Here is a 24562-nt window from a genome sequence, read left to right on the forward strand (position 1 = left end):
CAGATGCCACGTTTCTTCATCAACACAAACTGGGTTAATCACTCAACTGAAACATACATTTAATTTTTTTTATTTTAAAAATAACTAGGGTAGCTGGGCACAGTGGCACATGCTTGTAATCCCAGCACTTGGGAGGCTGAGGCAAAAGGATTACAAGTTCAAAGCCAGCCTTAGCAATTCAGTGAGACCTTAAGCAACTTAGCAGGAGCCTGTCTCAAAAAAAAAGCGGGGGCTGGGAATGTGTTTCTTAGAGGTTAAGAGCTCCTGAATTCAATCCCTGGTACCACCCCATAAAAAAAACAAATAAACAAACAAACAAACAAAAAAAAAAACTGGGGAGTGGGTAAAGCAACATGGCCAAAATGATAGTTTGATACTGTTTGGTGGTTTGTTTTGTTTTGGTACCAGGTATTGAACCCAGGTACTGAGCCACATCCCTAGCCCTTTTTATTCTTTATTTTGAGACAAGGTCTCACTAAATTACTTAGGGCCTAGCTAAGTTGCTGAGGCTGATGTCTAATTTGCAATCCTCCTGCTGATTTAGCTTCTTGAATCACTGGGATTACGGGCATGCACTACCACGCCCAGTTTGATGCTGGTTTTTAAATCTTGTTTTTTATTTTGGTATCTCATTATTGAACATTGGCTGAATTTTCTTGGTTATAAGCTGAGGAAGAGTTTAACTTTATTTCTTGAGTATAAAATATTCTTTCCATCCTTAAAACTTACCTGCATTAGTGTGGGAAAAAAAAATGGGAAAATTGTTTACTATTCACTCTGCTAAGAAACAACAGTGAAAAACAAAAGCTAATTTTCCAAGCTACCAGTACCCACATTTTCTGTTATCTTATGGGGAAAACTCCAATAGGAAGCTCATAATTTGGAGGTAGGGAAAGTGCTTTCTATCTAAGAATAAACCTTTTGTTATGTCGAGATAAATGAAATTGGGGGAAGGACAGAGGGAGAAGCATATTAGAAGTAAGAATAATAAGTCAGTGGAAAGGGGCTGGGGATGTGGCTCAAGCGGTAGCGCGCTCAAAGATGTTGTGTCCGCCGATAACTAAAAAATAAATATTAAAATTCTCTCTCTCTCTCTCTCTCTCTCTCTCTCTCTCTCTCTCTTTATTTTTTTTTTCTCTCTCTCTTTAAAAAAAATAAGTCAGTGGAAAGCTGCAAAATTTAAGAATATTAGTTTTGGAGACTTTTATGCTGAATTAATTCTGATGAGCTGATTTGATACTATATATATATATATATATATATATATATATATATATATATATATATATATAAGGTTTGCATTCAATATCTTTTTGTGAATAAATGCTAAGCATTGGAAGTTATTTTATTTGAATACTATGATAATATACTCTAAAATTGCTAGATGTTTCTCACTAATTCCCTTAAAACCAAAAGCAGTTCTAAGACAGGAAAATGAAAATCTGGCTATTCAACCTTGTTCAAATAGTCTGAATGTTAAAACCCATTTTGTCTCATTGTTTGATATACAGAGCATGTATAAAAACCTATAAAATTTTATGGGACACATATAAAATTGCTCAACTAAAATTTTATAGGTGTCCTATATATAGGATGATGGAACACAGGTTAAGCAGACTAGCTATATTAATGAAGAATGGTCTGATTTATAAAATTGCATGTTTCCTCTTTATAGTAGTCAAAGAAAATTAATTTAGAAGCTAGAAAGTAAAATAAAATATTAGTAAATATTCATAAAATTAAAAATTGAGTTTTATAAACTTACTGTGCTATTTGGAAGTGGGATATCTCAAGCCTTTGATCAGCACATTTGATAATTTCTTCATATGAAGTAACCTTGAAAAAATAAGGTAAGCAGTTATTCTTCGATAAATTCTGGTTTATTTAGTACCAGGGATTGAACAACTGAGATAGATGTCCACTCCTTTTATTTTTTTAACAATTTTTTAAAAAACTTTATTAGTTTTTGGTGGATCTTTATTTATATGCGGTGCTGATAATCGAACCCAGTGTCTCACACGTGCTAGGCAAGCACTCTGCCACTGAGCCACAACTCCAGCCCTAGTTCTTTTATTTTTATAATTTTTTTTTTTTTTAATTTTGAGACAGGATCTCACTAAAAGTTGCTGACAATCTTGTTAGGTTGCCCAGGCTAGCCTCAAAAGTTGCCCCACCTTAGCCTCCCAAGTCACTGGGATTACAGGTATGCACCACTATGCCTAGTTTTAATTTTATTTACTCATTTTAAAATTTCTACCAGTTGAAGTTCAATTGTTGGATGAAAATTTTACAATAGACAAAACATCTCATATTTTGAGATCTATGAATAACAATGGAATTATAACACGCCTATTCATCATGCCAGAAAAGAGAAGTACCAAAATGTGGACAACTATAGTGAGCTGACTACGACCCACTTGTCTTCCACACAAGTTTCATACATGCCAGAATCACAGTCTATGTGGTTAAAGTTAATGCAGTTTTTAAAAAGTAAACTAGAACACTAAGTTGGCAAGATTCATAATTACTCTGAAAACAAAGTAGCAATACAAAAACTTTAACTTGCCAACAGCAGGATATACACATGCTAGATTCCTGCTGAAAGGCTAATGGCAGCATTTTATAATGCTATTATGAAGTAAACGGGATGAATATTATTGGGTTACCTCAAATCTCAGGTCCTTTTTAGTTCTAAAATTCTATTATTTGAATATCTGTCATAATTGTTTGTTTATTTGTTTATTGTGGTCCTGGGGATCAAATTCAGGGCCTCATATAATTTTTTTTAATAATAAAATTTTTATTTAAATGGAGTCAGGTTTGACAAATGCTGTTTTTTAAAAATTTTTATTATTGGTTGTTCAAAACGTTATATAGTTCTTTTTTTTTTAAAGAGAGAGAGAGAGAGAGAGAGAGAGAGAGAGAGAGAGAGAATTTTTTAATATTTATTTTCTAGTTTTCGGCGGACACAACATCTTTGTTTATATGTGGTGCTGAGGATCGAACCCGGGCCGCACGCATGCCAGGCAAGCGCACTACCACTTGAGCCACATCCCCAGCCCCCATTACATAGTTCTTGACATATCATATTTCATACATTTGATTCAAGTGAGTTATGAACTCCCGCCTCATATAATTTTTAAAGGCAAATATTTCTGTAAGAAAATCTGTACCTTATTTATTAAGTTGCCTAAATATTTTTGATAATTATCATTCTCTTCAATGAGTCGGTTGCAGTGAACTTCTTTTGACTCCAGAAGACCTCCCAATTTTGTGATCTAAGAAAAAACATCAGTAAAAATACTAACTTGGAAACTACCATGAACGCTACATATGGGCGTAAGAACTAATGGGGAGTGAGCTTTACTTTATTCCAATATTTTCTTAACTCAATAAATCCCATGGTCCTAGATGGGACATCTATAAAAACCTAAATTGCACAACTAATATACTACTTACCATAACTTTTAAAATAAATATTTTTAGAGTTTTATTTTTTGAGCAAAATAGCAGGGAAGTCATTAGAATGTTTAAAATATGTATATAAAGGATATATAAAGTCTAGATTACTATTTCTAACCTATTTTATGGCACCTGTGTCAATTTTGTTGAAATATTTGCAGAATTGAAAACTTGAGACTTAATGGGTTAAACCGAGTTATACCATGAAGTGAATCATGAATCAGATCCTGACTAGATTACACATAGAACAGATAAGCAGGAATTATAATGGGGTTTTATTTTTTCACTGATCTTACACCATGAAACAGCTTTGCAAGTAAAAACACCTTAGTACACACAAATATTTATCAGCCCTAAGTCTTCCCTTCCTTTTCCATGTATAATCAATACACTGACATATTTGATTTCTGTATGAAGTAAGTTGTCCTTGATGATTCCATGTTCAGAAATATTCTCCCTTGTATAAATAACTGCAATTTTTAAAAAAGGTTTAGTTTAGCTAGGCACAGTGGTGCACACCTATAGTCCCAGCTACTTGGGAGGCAGAGGCAGGAGGATAGCAAGTTTGACGCCAGCCTGGACAACCTAGCAAGACCCTGTCTCAAAGTAAAATAGAAAAGACTGGGTTCAATCCCCATACTGAAAGAAAAAAAAAGTTAATATATTTCATGTTCTGGCCTATGATTCTTTTTTTCTTTTCCCTAGCACTGAGGAGTGAATAAGAGCTTTGCACATGCAAGGCAAGTGCTCTACCACTCAGCTACACCTCCAGTGCCCAGTGCTTTCTGCAGTCCTCCTACCTCAGCCTCCAGAGTTGCTGGGATTACAGTTTTGTACCACCATACCTGGTCCCAATAACACCTTAATCATCTAATACCCAGACTGAGTTCAATTTTATTTTCTGCTATTATCTTACAAATATCTTTATAGCTACTTTGTTGGGTTTCACACATTGCATTTGGGTGGATTTGTCCTTCAACTCTCTAGTCTCTTTTAGTTGGTAACTGTTATTCCCTTCCTCTTTTCTCATGCTAATTTTTATTTATTAAAATCCCTCACATTCTAGATTTGTCATCACAGTGTCATCTAATACCCAGTATAGTTCTAGATACCAAGGTCATATTTTCATTTTCTCTTAACATATTTCCCTGTTTTTTTTCCTTTTATTTTTTTCATGCAACCTGAAGTAAACTATGAAAATTGTTTCCTAATTATGATTATTGTACACAGCTATTATGGTAGCATATATACCAACATAAATATGCCTCATCCATATATTTTTTGTTTTTTGCGTTTTATGTAAATCTGATAAGTCTAAACAGAAACCAAGTTGGACATTTAAAACTAGAACATAAAAATACATTAATTCTATGGGTGAATAATACTGTCACAGTGCCAGTACATGACCATTTTAACAAGCAAATTTTTGAAGGTTGATAATTTTTTAAACTTAGGAATAAAGCAGTGTTGGATATAAAAATGATAGCAAAGCAACAAAAGGTCTTTCTTACCAAGAAGTCAAGCTCCTCATTTAGACTGTGGTACTTATCCAGTTTGACTCCCAATAAGAGAGGTACATCTTGGATATTCTTGGCTTCATCAGAATCAAAATCTGTGACCTGGGATTTAATGAATTTGTGTTCATTTTCAAAACTTACACAATCCTTGGAACATTTAACAATATGTGCTTTAGTAATTTAAAATTCAAAAAAATGATTGATGAATGGCTGGAATCATAGAGCATAGAACTTAAAGCAAGAAGATTTCAATTCAACAAATTTACCAAGAGAACACAAATATCTGAAATTATACTTTTGTATGTTAAAGTAAATGCATAGTAAGTGTTAAACTCACCTCAATAAGGTGATCTTGAAATGCTTTTTCATTAGCAATTAACTCTCTAAAGGTTGTAATTCTGTCTTTATGTTTCAGTAGCTAAGAAAAAAAAAGCATTTTATATTTCAGAGGAGAGAAAACAAAACTGCATTCTATAGTATTTGTGATAAAATCATCAAACCTTGCACAGTTTAACTTTTGTTCTCGAAAAAATAAGCAGTTTTTACAGCTCTTCAGAGGAAAAGAGTTCACACTTAGGCCTAAAAACTGCTAGGCTTATGTAGGCCTGTCAGCACGGCATCTGGGATCTTGGAGTGTGGGAGATTCCACCATTTCCTGATGTGAATGGCTCACTGTGTCTAACCTATTTGTCCAAAGCATGTGGTTTAAACTGAATACTTGCTTTCTTGCTGGGAGCTGAAACTTTGGTATGTGCTAGGCAGAGGGTGCCCATGTGAACAGCTCCTACAAGAAAAAGAAAATAAACAACAACAATCCCAGGGCTGGCTCTTTATAATGAGCTTCTTTGGTAGATAACACTTTACATCTGTAGTCACAACTCATTGTTGGGACTTCCTGGTGACTCCTGAGGACTCTGGGAAGCTTTAGTCTATTCCCTACATTATGCTCCCCCATGGAGGGCTTTCTGTTAGCTGATTTTGCTTTGCAGCCTTCTGCCCTAATAAATCACAGCTGTGGGTATGACTGGACACTGTGTCCTAAGAGAACTTTGGCAAATCATTAAATCTAGGGGTGGTCATGGAGGACTCATCCTAATATTCAATTGTTATTAACGTCTGGCCATTAAAAGACATTCATCCATTCATTCTTCTCTTTCCACATTTTTATTGGTGCATTATAGTTGTACAAAATGTTCCTGCACACAATATAACAATATAATTTAGCTATTATCAGTCCCCAACACATCCCCTCTCTCCCTCCCTCATTAAAATTTTTAAAGCAAAAAGAAGTGGGACTGAAGTGTAGCTTAGTGATACAACATCTGCTTAGCATGTGCAAGATTCTGGTTCAATCCCTGGTGCCTAAGAAAAAAATGAAAAGAAAAGAAAAGAAAAAAAAACAGTTTTGTCTGGATTGTAATTGATGGTTATTAATTGTTCATTTGTTCCTTCAGTATAGCAATAATAAATCTTAATATTCAATATTCAAACTCTTCAAATATCAGTGAGGTAGAGCTGTCCAAAATTTCATTTTTTATTATTAAATATTTCCATTATTTACAACAAATAGAGAAAAAACTATAGTGAGCCCCTATGTAACTAACAATAGCCACTGGCTCTCTCCTCCAACCATTTAGGATGCCAAAAAAAGGTCAAGGGGAAGAAAATGGCCCCAACTCCTGATATCAGAAAAAAGCAGGGAACCAAGAAGGTGGTAAATCTTATTTGAGAAAAGTCCTAAAAACTTTGGCATTGGACAGACATCCAGCTCAAAAAGGATCTCACCTACTTTCCCACTTTGTCGAATGGCCCACTACATCCAGCTGTAACAGCAAAGGGCCCTCCTTTATATGCAGCTCAAAGTGCCTCCTGCAATTAACTAGCTCACCAGGCCTTGAACTGCCAACCTGCTGCACAGTTGCTTAGGCTGCCCACAAATGCAGACCAGACACAAAGCAAAAGAAGAAGCAGATTGTTGGCCTGGGCCGAGAAGAAAGCTCCTGGCAAAAGGGATGTTTCCACCAAAAAGACAACCTGTAGTCCTTCTAGCAGTGATTAATCCTTTCACCACAGCACTGGGGAAGAACAGGAAGGCTCAGCTGGTGGTGACTGCACATGGCCATGGATGCTGTCCAGCTGGTTTCTTCCTGTCTGCCCTGTGTTACAAATCAGGAGTTCCCTAACTGCATCAAGAGGAAGGCCAAGCTGGGACACGGAGCCCACAGGAAGATGGGCACCAACCACTGTTGCTTTCACACAGGTAAACAAAGAGCTCTGGCTAAGCTGGTGGAATTACAATAATATGTGATAAGATCTACCATCTCTGGAGAGGCAACATCCTGGATCCAAAATCTGCGGCTCACATTGCCAACTGGACAAGGCAGAAGCTAAAGAAACTATATTAATTGTAGACTGCTGAGTTTCTGTACCTAAAAATAATAAAAATTGTCCTTCAAAACCCAAAACAAACCAATCAATAGCTAATGGTCAATCATGCATCATTTTTATCCCCAGCCAGTCCTCTTTCTTTCTCCTTCCACCTTTGTCTGAATCAAACTATATAAATATAAGACATTATATCATGACACCTGTCAGTATTTCGGTAGTTACACAGAAATTCACCAAAAGAAAATAAATATCTGAGATTGTATTTTCATAACATCCTTAATTCAAAACTAAGGTTTTGAAGACCTGGTGTACAGAATTGGAGGCTAACATTTCCTCTGCAGGGCTGTGCTTATTCTTTGATCCTTTTTTTGCAGATTAGCTAGAAGACAGAGATTCCACAGAATACCTATAGCATATTTTCTACCATATTAATTTAGAGAAGTGCAAAACTTTGTTGCTAACCAAAATTCATATCTGAATGTTTTACTCCCTTAGCCAGATAAAATTGTCATTTCTTTATTCCTTTCAGATTAAAAATAGCACAATTTAACATCTTCCCTATTTAACTCACTCTCTTATTCTTATCCCTCAATCATTGTACCATACCAAGAGAATTGAAGAAATTCCAAAACCTCTGCTCTTACTCTTTTTTTTTTTTTTAAGATAGAGAGGAGAGAGCGATAGAGAGAGAATTTTAATATTTATTTATTAGTTTTCGGCGGACACAACATCTTTGTTTGTATATGGTGCTGAGGATCGAACCCGGGCCGCACGCATGCCAGGCGAGCGCGCTACCGCTTGAGCCATATCCCCAGCCCTCTGCTCTTACTCTTATTCCCATCTGAGAAATAAAATTATTTCTTTTTAATGTTTCCACTACTCCAAGTGATTAAGTTTAAAACCACAACCATATCAAAATAAACTATTCTTCAGTAATTAATAGTACCATGTAAAACTGAAAAAATAATCATACCAATTTTTTTTGTAGATGAATATTTTCTAATAAAAACTAAATTTAAGAAACAAGTCAAATATTGAACATTTTATCTACTTAATTAATTTGTAAAGCTAATTTTGTCTCCCCAAACAATTCTTAAATGAATTTTAGGAGTGACTTCTCTGTGACCCTCATTTTTTTCCATTAATTAATACAATATTAGAATGAAGAATAAATATAATACCTCTTTATCTAAATCTATCTTCCTAAGATGAAGGCTCTTCAATTTTTGCAGCATTATGTCATTAACTTTCTCACTTTCTTTGCAATGGTCTGCATCAGGATTGGTGATGTCCTAAGGGTAGTAGAGTTTGAGAAACAGATTAAAGTATTTTTTATCAACTTAAAAGGAGGAAAAAAATAAAGCAAATGAAACAACTCTCCCTTCCAAAATAAGTGGCCAAACCAAAGGAGATAAAATCATTTTGAACTCCATTCTTCAAATACTCTTCACAAGATCTCATACAGAGTTAATATGGAAGGACCTATATTGATTCAATATATATATTCAATAAATATAATTATCTCCAAGGACATGTCAGGAAGTTAGTAAATACTTGTTGAGAGTCCATTAGGAGCTAAACATTTATTTTATTGTCTCTCTTTGTATAGTCCAACCCCAATACTTCTTTCCAACTAAGAATCTGATTTTTTAAATTACCTGACATGTGAGAAGTCCTACCATCAAAGTCAGAAGACTATGAATTTTGGAGGTCAGCTGAGGAGTTTTCAGATCTGTAGTATTCAAGCCCTCTTCTTCACAAGGTGAGCAATTCAGTAACAAATTACAAGGTACCATCTCAGCATCCTACATGTACACAATTCAGATATGTCACAAGAAAGACAAAGAATCTGAATTACCTTTTAAGTAAAATTTAAAAAAATATATTTTTGTTTTTAGTTTTAGGTGAATACAATATCTTTATTTTTATGTGATGCTTAGGGTCAAACCTAGTGTCTCACACATGCTAGGCAAGCACTCTACTACTGAGCCACAACCCCAGCCCCAGTAAAATGCTAAATAAAATAGCACTCTTAAAAACTTTGAGAGATGTTCTTAAACTCTTTTTCCTTGGGGCTTTTGTGTACTCTTAAAAATTATTGAGGACCCCCAAAACCTTTTGATCATGTAGTTTCTAGCTATCAATATTTAGTGTAGGGGCTAGGGATGTGGCTCAAGTGGTAACGCGCTCGCCTGGCATGCGCGGGGCACTGGGTTCGATCCTCAGCACCACATAAAAATAAAATAAAGATGTTGTGTCTGCTGAAAACTGAAAAATAAATATTGAAAATTCTCTCTCTCTCTCTCTTTAAAAAAATATTTAGTGTATTAGAAATTATAACTAAGAATATTTTAGAATATTTGTTTGGTGATTTAACTAATAACACTTCATGTGTACCAACATAAATATTTAATTAAAATTATATTTTCAAAATTAAAAACAAATACTGAAAAGAATGGCGTTATTTTACATTTTTGCCAATTTTCTCTGTGTGAGTGTGGTCCTTGGGATGGAACCCAGGGCTTTGAACATGCTAAGCAAGCTCTTTACCACTGAGCTACAACCTTAGCCCATTCTGCAAGTATATGTATATGTGTGTGTGTGTGTGTGTATATATATATATATATATATATATATATATATAAATGTTATATTAATAAGACAGCAGGATTCCCATATTTGCTTCACATACCCAATCAGCCCTGAGAACAAATACAATATCATGTCACATAGCTTCTGGAAAAACCTATACTGAAAAAGTGAATGAAAAAGGCAATAATGTCTTAATATTATTAACAAAATATTTTTGCTCTCACAGATGATCCTGAACTATACTTTGAAAAAATGAACCTAGTGTTAGTGAGAAGCAAAACTGAAAGCCCAGTATGAAATTTCGGATATTAAATAAATTCACTAGTGAAGATAACACAAGGAACTTGATTTTTTTTTTTTAGAGGATGCTTAAGAAAAAATTGTATACAATGTTAAACCTCTATATAGTTAAACTAATTCAGAGTTTATCAATCCAAAAGGTATCATGATTTGGTTAGGAGCTAAAGTTAAGGTCATCTTCTTACGTCAGTGGTTCTCCAAATGGGATCCCTGGATAGCAGCATTAAGACTTGGGATCTTGCTGGAAGTGCACATTCTCAAGCCCCATCCCAGGCCTTCTGAATCAGAAACTCTTGTGGCAAGGACCAGCAGTCTGTTAATAAGTCTTCCAGGATATGTATTCAAGTTTGGAACCACTGATTTAGATAATCTTAGAATTTTTAAAACACAAGAATCCTTAAAAATAGAATTATTTGGGACTGGGTAGTAGCTCAGTAGTAAAGTACTTGCTTCATGAATGTGAGGCCCTTGGTTCAATCTCCACTACCATTAAAAAAAAAAAAATTGTTTACTTGCAAACACTTAGACTGATTACAGATTCATAAGAGAAAGTGAGCTGAGGACATCTTCAAGGCAACATATCAGCTCAGCTCAGTTATATTTGTTATAACAAATTTTTAAAAATACATTTCCCTAGTTTAATTAGCTTTTTAAGAAGTCAGAATTACTAAGATTTTACTACACTTAGTAAAGATTCGTATACTTTAAGGTAGGCCTATGATTTGCTCCAGTTGGTGAAAATTATCTTTTCCTTGGATGTGCTTTCAGGTTCTTGGCTATTAAAAAAGTCTTTTGAACTGCAGATATTAAAAAAAACTACATCTCTACGCATATTAAAATGAGGTTCTGATGGTATTTTTAAATACCTTATAATTTTAAAAAATAAATATGTGATGTTTTAATTAGAACATTTGTTTTACCTTGTACCAAATATGCAATTATTTCATTTTATAGCTGTTTAGGATGGAGAGCAATATTTAGAAAATCCTTTCTCAAAGGTAACTTCTGAGAGATGCTTCAGGTGATTGGTTACAAAATTCCCAGGATGTCACCTCTACCAAAATACTCAGAAGAAGACAAGAATGGCTACTCTTTAAGGTGAGTACCTATAAGCCAAAAAAACCTTCTTCAAACCTGTGGTGCATTTTCCTGTTTCTCTTTTTTGTTAATAACTGTTTCTGCAAACAAATACTACATATAAATAATACCATGTCTACATGTACATCAATCAATATACCACTAGAAACTTTTGGAATTCTATGTTAGGAGATTCTGAATCTGCATCAGTACCTTGGTAACAACTGGCTCCATTATTTCCTCTAATGACTCCATTAGCTGAGCTCTCTCAAATTTAGGGACACTCTTTGAAACCTGCAGCTGAAGTTTTGCATTTTCATTTTTTACTCCACTGATCTGCTGCTGGAGTTGTGAATTCTTGGCCTTTTCTTTTTCACATGTGAATAGCAAATTTTTAACTTGAGGAATCAATTTCTCAATTCTCAATTTCAATTTCTGTTTTTCTTTCAGGTTTTCCTTTTCATGTTTCTGGAATTCCTCCTGTAAAGACAAGAACTGTTGTTCTCGGGTCTCTTTTTCCCTTTTCAACAAGTCCAAAGCAGAAGTGGTAGCTTTCTCCATTTCTCCTTTAAGTTGCTGCAGCCTTCTTATTTCCTCTTCTTTCTTGCTTAACGTTTTGTCCATCTCTATACACTGATTTACAGATCTATTTTTCTGTTGCATTTCAGTAATGCACCTTTCCTGTAAACGAATATAACCGACCTTGACTTTTTTAACTTCTAGCTGTAAGATTTCCTTCTCTTTCTTGGATTCCTGAAGTCGTTTTTTGGTGTTAGCTAAAATCTCTTGCAAATTCTGTAATTTCTTCTTAATATCATTCCTTTCTAGGATTATGTTGTATTTGTCTTCAATTAATTCTTCGATGTTTTCCTTTAGCTTATTTATGATGTCAATGAACACCTGCTGTTTGGTAATCTTCATCTCTAGTTCTTTAACTTTCTTCTCTAAATGCAGGTTCTTACATTGGAAGTCCTGGATCTGCACCTGCTGTGTTTTGTTTGTGTATTTCAATTTCCGTAAGGCTTCGTTTAAAGCCATGTCCTCTTCTAAAGGCTGTAAGCCTTCCAAGCTTTGCTCTGTGTCAGGTGTCAGGCAGTTCTCCCAAGAATTTCCCCCACTCTTGGAGATGCCTGGAGACCAACTTAAGACAATCTCTGGGCTTTCCGCATTTCCTGCTATGGCTTCTTCCTGCTGACTGACTGACATCTCAGGAATCTCCTCAGGATTTTGTATTTCTTTTGAAGAAACTTCAGTCTGTAAATTACAGTAAATAAAATAAATATGAAAAAGTACAAGTATCCCAATAAATCACCTTTTAAGCATGAGTTTGACAAGAGAAGCTATGGCTATTTTATTTCATTTAGAAGTATGAGAGGGTTTTGTTGTTGTTGTTGATTTATTCGGAAGTAGATGGCATCATTTGAAAAAGAACTTTATTGGGTTAGGGATATAGTTCAGTGGTAGAGCATTTGCTTGAGGCCCTGGATTGATACCCAGGACTGGGAGAAGTGGGGGGAAATCTTATTTTCCCATGTTGATTTCTGGAAAACAGCATTTTAAAAATTTACTCAATTAGTGTTAGAGTTTCTCAAGATTGAGTCTTCCTCTTTCCATTGCATTCAGTCATTTTATCAGCCAGCCAAAGCAGGCCTTGAATTCTTTTTTTTGAGAGAGAGAGAGGGGTGGGAATTTTTTTAATATTTATTTTTTAGTTTTCAGTGGACACAACATCTTTATTTTTATGTGATGCTGAGATTGAACCCATCGTCCCACGCATGCCAGGTGAGCATGCTACTGCTTGAGCCACATCCCCAGCCCAGGCCTTGAATTCTTAATGACTAGTTTGGTTCCTCAACTATAAAATAACAATAATAATACCTACTTCCAATAATATCTACTTAACAAAGTTAACTCCTAAATATGAATTGCTGAATGTATGTATATCACCTAAAGCACAACAGAACACAAGCAGTAATTGTATGGTACAGATATATATTGTGTTTATTTTGACAAAACAAAAAATTATACTTTTATACTTTCACCATTTTCCATCATGCAAACTTCTCTTAACACATATAATATGCTTTGACTTTAAATGAATAAAACAAAGAAATGTATCAATTTCCCTAAAGAACACAAGGTCCTTTTTGAATAGATTTTAAAATTCCTCATATAGACCATTACACCTCACTGTGCTACAACTCTGTGACCATGAGAATGGTAGGCAAACAAACCTCATGATTGACTTTATGGCCACAACCCAGGTTTTAGGGAAGAGGTTAATAGTCAGTAAATTGTGGTTAAAAAAAAAACACTAAAATGAATATGACATTAAAAACTCAGTAAGATACCTGTCAAGTGGTATTAGACCAACTCGACCCCTGACTTAATGAATTTTCATTACTTGGGATAAAGACAAGTAACTTTTTGAGACCTAAATGACCTGGACACCTGACCTGCCACTCCTCCGTCCGTATCCACCACACCCTTCCTGCCCTTGCAACCCTGGGTTTCCTGGACTGGGCTTCCTTCAAGTCCTAGCAAGTACCCGGCTCCCTGCAGCCACAGGGGTTCTGTAGATGTTGTTACCTGAACATGGACTGTTTCTCCACCCATGGTAGGCTAATGGATCCCTCCACTCACTCTTTAGAGCTTAATGACCACTTCTTCAGGTACACCTTTTGGACTCCCTGACCACGTCAGTGTCCTACTGTTCTACTTCAATACAGCTCTTTATCATCGATAAAAAAATACCTTTATTTGTGTGATTATTTGCTTAATGACTATCTCTTCTACTAAGATGTTTTTTCTTATACCTTTATTTTATTGATTCATAAGTAGTGCTAAGGATCGAACCCAGGGCCCCGCACATGCTAGGTAAGCGCTCTACTGCTGAGCCACAATCCCAGCCCTTACTAAGACATTATTTTCATGAGGACAAGAACCAAATATATTTCTTGTTTGTTTGTAACCAGGACATAACTAGGATATAGGCCAGGGCCTGGTACAAAAAAGATGCCCGAGTATCTGTTGAATGGTTGAGAAATGACAATGCAACAGAAAGAGGAAAGAGCAATTTTGAAAAACCCTAATTAAGCAGACTTTTTAAATGTTATTTTCCAGAAATCAATATGGGAAAATTTTGGGAAGGCTGGGGATCAAGCTTGCTAGACAAGTACTCTACCACTGAGCTACAACCCCAACCCAGGAAAGTCCTTTTTCAAATGTAGCCATCTACTTCCAAATAAATGAAAAACAAAACACTGTTCATACTTAATAAATGAAATAACAGTCACAGCTTTTCTTATCAAACTCATACCGAAAGGGGGGTTATTAATACTATGTATTAATATTATGCTTGGATTCTATTTACCCACACAAGTTCTTACAACTCATTTTTTTCTTCAGACAGTATGTAGAAATTATACTCTTGGTATCTTCAGTGCTTTGGGGATATTACATGTGTGACAAAGATAATGTTTTCACTCTGGTAAAAGTTAGTATTCTTTGCTTGTCCACAGAAGTTCAACATATAGAAAAATCTTAAGCTTTTCTTGTCAAATAATTTAGTCAATACTTCTGCATGCCTGCCTTTTCTCAACTTTTCCCTCATTGCAAACTATGAGTTTCAACTAGTTTGTTTCAAATGATATAAAAATATATTACATTCAATGTCCTATGAGATGCTATAGGCTGTATGTAATTCTTTGATTTAATATTTAATGCTACTTGGAAAAGCCTAAATTATATGTTTTTAAAAACAGACCAAAACCTGAACATCCTTGAATGTTCCACAGTCTTTACTATCTTTAATAATCTTACCTCTTCTGTTTTATAATTAACTCTCTGATCAAGCAGCCTAAAGCTATTCTCCTTAAAAAATGGGTTTTCATAATTTCTGAGGACACCTTCTTTATACAAAAAGCTCTGAGGTTGACTAGGGTTGAAGGCAGATTCCATAGCTGTGCTTTTTGCCAGTGACTTTTCCACAAACTGCAGTGTCTCTCCATTGCATTGGAGTAGATGTGGACTTTGAGGAGACTGTCTGACACACTCTTGAGCAAGCTGGTCTTTATTTGCAGAAATGCTAGTTTCCATTGGATTTTCTTTCTTACATAAATCTTGCTTTATATTGGTATCTTTTGCATAATTATACACATGGCTTTGCAATTCTGGCTTCTCCATGTAAGAAAAGCCTTCTGTTAGATTTTGAAATGTTGTCATTTCATCATTAAATGCTTCTAGCTGATGAAATTTGCAAATGGGTTCAAATTGTCTCAACGAAGAAATGCAGGTGTTAATAGGCTCAATTTGAATCTTCTGTGAGTAACTTCCAATGTTGATATCTCATTAGAAAGAAAGAAGAATGATTGACCATCAGTTCATGTGATAAATGTTATACTTAACAAATAAATTGTTGAAGCCTTTTAGAAATAACATATCTTTCAACCTTATTCATTGCATGGATTTCAAGCATGACTGTGCTAGCAAACTAAACACAGCAACTTTTTACATGGAGGAAAGAAGTCCTTAAATGCCACAGAAAAAGCATGATTTTTATTTTTTATCATTTTGGTCAAACACCATTACAAAAAATTCCAAGATATCTTCAAAATTCTGTTATAATTTTAAAATATTTTAATTACAGAATGATTCAAAAGGATGCAAAATCACATGGAGTAGCAATAACAGCAAACATTTAAAAAAACTTGTTTGATCTTATTTGTAACTCAATCTTTTTAAAAAATATTTATTCTTAAGTTTTAGGTGGACATAACATCTTTATTTTACATTTACGGGTTACTGAGGATCAAACCCAGTGCCTCACGCATGCTAGGCGAGCACTCTACCACTAAGCCACAACCCCAGCCCAGAAACTCAAATCTTATTTGTAAATAAGATCAAACAATAATAAGAAACGGAGATGCAAGAGACATTGTCACTTCCCTAAGGTCACAGAGCTCAGATTCTAGAGTACTACTTCTAAATGAAATGCTATACTGTTTTTCAGTGGGGCATACTGCCAATTTTTAATACATGTCTAAAAAAATTAGAAAGAAGCTGAGTGTGGTGGCACACACCTGTAATTCCAGCAAGGCAGGAGGCTGAAGAAGGAGGATTGCAAGTTCAAGGCTAGCCTCAGCAACTTAGGGAAATTTTTGACTCAAAATAAAATTTTAAAAAGGGCTGGGAGCCAGGCACAGTGGTGCATGCCTGTAATTCCAGCAGCTCAGGAGGCCGAGGCAGGAGGATCTCAAGTTCAAGGCTACCTTCAGCAATTTAGCAAGGCCCTAAATAACCAGTGAGACCCTGTCTCTAAATAAAATACAAACAAGGGCTGGGGATGTGGCTCAGTGATAAAGTGCCCCTGAATTCAATCCCCAGAACCAAAAAAAAAAAAAAAAAAAAAGGCTGGGAATATATAGTTTAGTGGTACAGTACCTAGCATGTGCAAAGCTGTGGGTTTGATCCCCAGTACCACAAAAACAATAGCAATAAATAAGAAAGAAATATTTTCCTTTCTTATTGTCATAATGGCATTTTCTAAATTTTTTTAAGATGTTAGAACTTTTTAGTTCACATGTAGGTCTTTATCTATGTGGAATTTATTTTTGTATTTGGTGTGAGTTGAGGTTCTAATCATTTCCTACATTTTTTAAAGTGTCAACTGTTTGAGGAGAACTGAATTATCTAATCCATTGATGATCTAATCCATTCTTTCTCTGATTTATAATAATACCTCTATCAGATACCAAGTGTCCATTTTTCATAAGCGGATCTATTTTTGGACTTTTTATTATTTCACTGTTGTGTTGCCTGTCTGCCTATAACATATTGTTAATTTACTAAAACTTCTATAATAAATCTTGTTATATGGCAGGACAAGTCTCCTACATCTTCTTTTCCAAAATTGCAATTATTTTTGGTTTTTAGGTTTTTAAAAACTTTTTTCACTCCTAAATGGGAGTTAGAACCAACTTAGAAAAAATGAAATGGCATTAATTCATATATTTGAGGAAAATGTAAAATTTTATCTTCATAATACTGAACATGAAACATTTATATTTTGTCTTCCAGGAAAGTTTTATAACTTCTAGAGAAATCTTTATACATTTTTTTAGATTTATTCTTAGGTACCTCAGTTTGAGCTGCTACTAGCAAGTTTTTTAAAAAATATTTTTTAAATAAGTTGATGCTGGTACATTGTATTGCTTATTGTTTTACATTTATTCTTTTACATCAATTTTTCTAAACTTTTGTATTGATTCCAATATTCATAGATTCTTATTAATTTTCTCTGTAGAAAAATCACATATTTACAAAAAATTTCTTTTCCTTCCTAATTCTTATTCTTACAACTGCACATACTGAATTCTATAATTTCAATAATGCAAAATTATTAAAAATAAAGAGACAAATCAAATCTTTTTAGTATTAGTCATAATTATTAAAAATAAAAAGACCTTTCTATACAGCATTTGGATTTGCTTTACTAAATATGATCTATGTTTCTCATTATATGATTAACTCTGTAGCTTTCATCTATCAACTTAAGGCTAGAATAGGAGATTTTTAGTTATATCAACATATATCTTTTAAGATACTTGTACAGTCTATAATTCTAGTGTCAGAATAGACTTGAATCATAGCTTAATTGAAGCTACATGACCGTAGGCAAGTTACTGAATCTTACTCTCTTTCTCTGTAAAATGGAGATAAAACAGCCCTTGTTTGAATTTTTTAAAATTCCTATTTCATAGGTTTGTAAATTAAATGTAATAAATGTATATAAAGTGAATAAATGTATATAGACTGCTTAGCATAGTACATATTATTATTATCATCACAGGTACAAAAATTGTTTTTGTTTTGTATGTTGCCAACAAAGAGATACTTACCACCTGAACTGTCTCGAGTGCTATAAATATCTTCAGAAAGTATGGGTTTAGACTCATTTTCCCTCTTTGCATTTTTTGTTTCATTCTGCATTAATAAAGTAAAGGGCATTAATATTAACACTTCAAACATTGTAAACTTCTAAAGATATACATTCATTGCTACATAATTTTCTTATTATATGAGCTTTTTTTTTGCACAGGTGAATTTTTTTTGCACTAGTATCTTTCCTGAGTCACAACACTGACAAATAGCCTACGATTTCAATATTTTGGTGTTTTTATAAGTCAGATCATGTAACTATAAACATAAGAATACTTGAGAGTACATATATATGCATATTACTGATAATTCTTTGATGTTAAATCTTGTCTAAATAGCATTAGAGTAGTTGTTAGTCTAGTTTTTTAACATTAAAGATATATAAATCAGAGCTCTAGTAATGAGCTGACATCTGATTCCATTAAATGGTAATTTTTGAAATTCATAGGATTATTCAGTTATTTCAATATTATCTAAGAAAGGGTTTAGTAATTAATATAAATAAAATAAAAAGAAACTATTTTAAATTTTTGAGGAAAATATTGGTTTAATCATAGTGTATCAAATGGTAGGCATGATGGCTTATAATTCCAGTGACATGACAGGCTGAGGCAAGATGATCCCAAGTTCAAGGCCAGATTCAGCAACCTAGCAAGATCCTATCTCAAAATAAAATAAAATAAAAAAAAAAAACTGGGGATGTAGCTTAGTGGTAGAGCACCTGTTCAGTCTCCAAGACCAAAATAAATAAATAGTATATCAAGTGTGTGGATATAAACTGTACCCTAAAAAACATCCACTTATCTTTTATTAAAGTCAGTTAGCTAGCTGGGTGTGGTGGTGTGTGCCTATTAACCCAATGACTCAGGAGGCCAAGGCAGCAGGGTCCCAAGTTAGAAACCAGCCTCAAATTGCAAGGCTCTAAGCAACTTAGCAAGACCCTGTCTCAAAAAGAACTGGAGATGTAACTTAGTGGTAGAGTACCAAGCACTACCAAAAACAAGTCAGTTGACTATAAACTTCTATTCAGTAATACTTCTTTCTTATATTTATTATTAAGTTTTAGGTGGACACAATATCTTTATTTTACATTTATGTGATGCTGAGGATCGAACCCAGTGCCTTGTGTATGCTAGGTGAGCACTCTACCACTGAGCCACCCCCCCAGCCCCTTCAGTAATACTTTTTAAGAATTGTCCCATGTGTTGAATGTACTTGGAAGTACAATAAAAACAGATACAGCTTATTAAAATCTGTTTTTTAGACTTGTTACTAATTTAGACCATTCCTCCTAATTACATTTTAAAAGTATTAAGAATATATTTTAAAAATAAGCATGATTCACTTGCATTTATATTTCACAAATCTTCTTATGATTCTACTTCTCATAGAATTTCAGACAACTTTCAACCCCAGTCATCTCTGATAGTACTATTTTTAACTAAAATGTGCCTTTTTTAATACATATAAGAGGATGTGAGGGGAAGGGGAAAAAAAGAGAGAGAGAGAAATGAGTTACGGTTGATGGGGTAGAGAGAGGTGAGGGGAGGGGAGGGGAGGGGAGCGGGGATAGGAAGAGGATAGGAAGGGCAGCAGAATACAACAGACACTAGTATGGCAGTATGTATAAACGTGGCTGTATAACCAATGTGATCCTGCAATCTGTACACATGGGAATAAGAATTTATACCCCATTTGAATCAAATGTATGATATATGATATGTCAAGATCAATGTAATATTTTGAGCAACTAATAAATTTCTGATAAAAAAGAAATACAATTGACAAACATATGAAAAAAATGTTTTAATATCTCTAGAAATTAGAGAAATGCAAACTAAGATTTCATCTCATTCTAGTCAGAATGGCAATTATCAAGAATATAAGCAATAACAGGTTTTGGCGAGAATGTGGGGGAAAAGGTAGAATTATACTTTGCTGATGGGACTGTAAATTGGTGCAACCACTCTGGAAAGCAGTATGGAGATTCTTCAGAAAACATGGAATGGAACCACTATTTGATCCAGGTATAAACATTAAAATGGCCAGTTAACTGAAAAAAAATGTGCCTTTTGTGTATAAATTTATTATAAGGAATAAAACGTCCAGTGAAATCCAAGGAGGATCTCCTTATGTAATTTAAGATATCTGTTTTTCCAAATGTAGAATATAGTATCTTAGACCTTGATCAACACTAAAATACTATGATCTATTTTTTCAAAATGAGAAAGTTTTTAATAATTATTTTAAAAAATGCTGGTCACTGAAGACACAAAGTATTCAAAAGCTCACCATAATACATAAAGCTACGGGTCAACTCTACATCTGTCCTGATAATTTAACTAGCCCCCCCACTGATGAAAATTTAGCTTCCAATGTTTAACTACTATAGATAATTATATAAACATCTGAATATTTTCTAGAGAGAATTTTAATTTTTGTAGCAGGGATCGAACCCAGAGGAGCTTAAACAGAGCCACATCCCCAGACATTTTTATATTTACAGACAGGGTCCCAGTAAGCTAATTAGGGCCTTGCTAAATTGCTGAGACTGGCTTTGAACTTTTGATCGTACTGCCTCAGTCTCCTGAGCTGCTGGGATTACAGGTGTGAGCCATGGTGCCTGGAATTGTAGACAGAATTTTAAAATGCGGTTGAACTCTTAACTTCATATCTCTAAATATCCCTTTGGAAAGGCTTTGCCAATTTATAAACTGAATCACATGAAATTTTCAATATTTGTTCATTTTTGAACTACAAAAGGCAATTTTATATGGCCTAACTTAATACATTCCTATTATTTCCCTATACTCATGTTAGCAACTATCAAACCCTTAGAACAACACTTCTGAAGATCTTGGGATATTTTATGAGAAAGGGCGCTAGGAATTTTCATGAAGATAAAGGATGGGAGCCATGTACATGGAGGGTACTGTCAATGTCATTACGAATGACAACTAAATCTGCATACTGACACAGTGGGAGACACATGCCCTGCCTCTGTGACTGAATTGTGGCTTTGTCCCCTAACTGCACTTTTGGGCCTTCATGAGCAGGATAGAAAGTATCAGTTCTGACACTTTTATCTGTAAAATTTTCTCTTCAAACACTAAAGGGAGTAAGAAAACCAGGCTGCATTCCCCTCCTTTGTGCGTCCACCAGAAATTCTCCTATTCTTCTTCATATTTTTGAAGATATTTCATCTGGATGACAGTACGAATGCTGAACAAAGCTGAACCTCCAGAACCTATAAGCAATGCACACCTGAGGCAAGTCTGAAGCACTGAGGCTTGTTTCCATACAGCAGGGAAAATCTGAGTGAGTTAAATCTTCAGAAAGACCACTGAAATTCAAGGCATCCGATTCTGACATGCTTTCTAATTTTTCATGAGGCGTCTCCACTCCAAAATGTACAGGATCTGGTGGTAATGACCAAAACTTGTTTTTTTGTAATGCCAGGGATGATGTCCAAAAATTTTCAGAGTCCTTGTTCCTTTGTGCTGAATGATGGAAAGCCTCCTCAAAAAACAAAAGCAAACAAATAAAAAACATGAACACATATAATTTTGGTATCTATTAATATATGCAAATAAAAATGGGTTTCCCCTACCCTTCCTCATACTTGCAGCAAAGTTCACTGCCCTAAATGTTATAAAAGTGCCATTTAAGTTATTAGAAAATTTAAAAATTTAGTCTTAAGTATACCATGATAACTTGGTATGCTACTATCCCATAATTCCCTAAAGGTTATGACTTAGAAAGTGAAGGGATCTCTGTTACTTAATTAAAGGACCAACACTAAGCCCTCCTCACTTCCTTATGTCACATGGATTCTCTCAGGCACCGGTGATTGAAGATTTGGAGGCATCTTGGCATCCACCTCATTATCCACAGCTGAACCATTACCAAGTCCTGTCTGATTTTGCTTTAAAACTGTTTTTCCATCACCCATGTTTTCATTCCATCCCCTATGCTATCACTCTGATCCATATCCTGACATACTCATCTGCCAGAAGATGGGAGGAGGAAAGATATTCAGTCACTGAGTCCAAATTCTTCTACTTGACTTTCATGTACCGACATCACCTACCCAATATTCCCTCCAACTTTAGTCAGATCAGGCTCATTTTCCTGCAAATAGATAATGCTTTCTACCACTTTGGCAACTGGCCCTGGCCTTCACTTCTCTTAAAACCTTCATCTGTTTTTAAAAATCTTTGCTATGTTTTAAGTCTGTAACTCTCTCACAATTCATCCTACTGCCTTAGTCTTCACCATTGTTCCAAGGGTGTTAGTGTTTTTTATTGATAGATTACAATTGCCTTTTGGGAAGTCAACTTATGCCTTTATGTACAACCTACTATAGGCAGACCACTGTTTTCTGCACAGTAAATATTGATTGAATAAACCCTGCATTCCAGTGCCTTATTTCTACTAAATCCTCTCAATGTGCAGTCACTACTTATTTGCCTGGATGAATTATTTTGATGAATTGGTGAATTAATGATCAACTTAATGAAGATTCTGTTCAAACTTATGCTATCACTTAGTAAAATATAAAAACAGTAAGCCAGGAAGGTCACATAGGACTTGTGAAAGGTCCAACTTTATCCTCACTTCTTCTAAGGTCTTCCAAACAAATAGATACCGCCTGCGATATGGTGAGGGGGATCTGAAAAAACTATCTTGCTGTTTTCCAAATTCCAAAACCCATAAAGGCCTCTCTTCTTTTCTTGGTGAGTCGGTAACTTTCAAATACATAACTTTGTTCATGCCCGCTAGGTCGCTGCACAATCTGCCAGTTTCTTTTCTTTTCTTTCTTTCTTTTTTTTTTTTTAAGTCAGGCCTACTTTTTCCATCTTCCACATCTGTCTTTAGCATATTTTTATTAGATTTTTAAAATACTTACTCAACTGTTTGGAGAGCTATTTCGCAGACACGCTAAAGCAGTTTAAAAGTAGATGATATGTCAAGAAACTCTTATTATAAAACTCTTTTTAATATTTTTCAGTCGTGTGACAAACCTAAACTTTTTAAAAGCACGTATTTCATTTTCACCTCAAAACAATGCACCAAACTTTGTGAGACACGTAAGTGTGCTCAATTCCATGATCCAGAGAATTTCTGGAACCCACGCTAAGAACTGCGATCTTCCTACCCCCACACTGGCCCTGAGGGAGGAAGAACCCCTGTCCACCTTTTCCCACCGAGGGCTTCTGCAAACAGGCAGCGGGCTCCAGGCGCGCTGGAACGTCCCTGTGTGACGTCCGCCCGCGCCAGCCACTCTCGGAGGGGAAGGGCACCGGCGCGCTGGACGCCTTCGGCGCGGGGTAGACCCCACTCAGTTCCAGAATGAGCGTGGACTACCACGGAAACAGCCTGTGAGCTAACTGGAGCGTCCTTCTACGAAAATAACCACAACGTATCGGGAAGAAACGAAAAGCCCCAGGCTGAAAGCCGCAAAGCGGAATCAACCCCCTCCCGCGACAATGCAGTTTGTCCCTCTAGCGCACCGTCCCTAGCGAGCTCCCGGATCTCCGTATGGCACAGGGGCGGGACTTCCTGTGAGATCGGACTTCCGCCGGGGGCGGGGTTTCCCTGTCGGCTTCTGGCCCAGGGTGCCAGAGCTCTGGGTCCTCGTGGTCGGAGCCGAGTGTGTGGGAGGGCTTCTGAACCGTTTGCGAGACGGGGTTCGCGGAGAGGCCGTTGGATTCGCCGCAGGTAAAACCGTTTCTGTGCCGTTCCCGCCCCGGCGCAGAGCGGAAGGCCTCCGGGGGTGTCGAGGGCTCGGTGCCTCCATCATGGACTACCGGCGGCTCCTGATGAGCCGGGTGGTCCCTGGGCAGTTCGACGACGCCGATTCCTCCGACAGGTGAGCGGCCGTAGAATACTCCCACTCTGTTCAGATTCTGCTCTCTCCTTGCTTGTAGTTCATAGGGTGTTTCAGCCGGCTTCTTCTGCATCCCGCTGAGTCTTCCTTATTTTAGGGCAGAGTTCAGTGAGTCATTTGTCAAAGACTGGGTCCCCTGGACGGTCAGCATAGCCGAAAAACAGAATGGGGGATAGCAACTGGCAGACGTAGGTGTTTGTACTGTAACTACATCCTCAGGTATTTATTGAGCACTTCCTGTGGGCCAGGTTTTTATCCTTGGCTGGAAATTGTCATGAACAAGACAAACCCAGGTCCACTGTGATGGAACTTGACGTGGAGAGGAGAACAGACCATTTGTAAACAATAAGATGATGATATGTATCATACAAGTTATTGAAATAGGTTAATACACTAA

The 24562-nt window shown here is 35.7% G+C and overlaps 2 protein-coding genes across 5 annotated transcripts in view; one reads left to right on the forward strand and one right to left on the reverse strand.

Moving 5' to 3' along the window:
- Positions 1-23773, reverse strand: part of Cage1 (cancer antigen 1) — a 41151-nt gene extending 17378 nt beyond the window's left edge. For 2 of the 4 annotated variants that reach the window (XM_071613673.1, XM_071613671.1), the window contains exons 1-11: positions 23185-23773; positions 21540-21794; positions 18236-18320; positions 15159-15682; positions 11550-12590; positions 9026-9172; positions 8549-8659; positions 5317-5397; positions 4974-5081; positions 3174-3278; positions 1766-1836 (exon numbers count right to left, since the gene is read on the reverse strand). In XM_071613673.1, the coding sequence (XP_071469774.1) occupies positions 1766-1836; positions 3174-3278; positions 4974-5081; positions 5317-5397; positions 8549-8659; positions 9026-9172; positions 11550-12590; positions 15159-15682; positions 18236-18320; positions 21540-21647 (2381 nt within the window). In that variant the 5' untranslated portion in view covers positions 21648-21794; positions 23185-23773. The remainder of the gene's footprint in view (positions 1-1765; positions 1837-3173; positions 3279-4973; positions 5082-5316; positions 5398-8548; positions 8660-9025; positions 9173-11549; positions 12591-15158; positions 15683-18235; positions 18321-21539; positions 21795-23184) is intronic. The other 2 variants (XM_071613672.1, XM_071613674.1) reach the window with 2 other exon arrangements.
- Positions 23774-23864: 91 nt separating this feature from the next.
- The window catches only part of Riok1 (RIO kinase 1), a 35189-nt gene continuing 34491 nt past the window's right edge, over positions 23865-24562 (forward strand). Inside the window, exon 1 of the mRNA XM_027948177.2 lies at positions 23865-24147. Coding sequence (XP_027803978.2) covers positions 24077-24147 — 71 coding nt within the window. The 5' untranslated portion in view covers positions 23865-24076. The remainder of the gene's footprint in view (positions 24148-24562) is intronic.

The sequence above is a fragment of the Marmota flaviventris genome, chromosome 6 (genome assembly GCF_047511675.1).
Source record: "Marmota flaviventris isolate mMarFla1 chromosome 6, mMarFla1.hap1, whole genome shotgun sequence".
Taxonomy (NCBI): domain Eukaryota; kingdom Metazoa; phylum Chordata; class Mammalia; order Rodentia; family Sciuridae; genus Marmota; species Marmota flaviventris.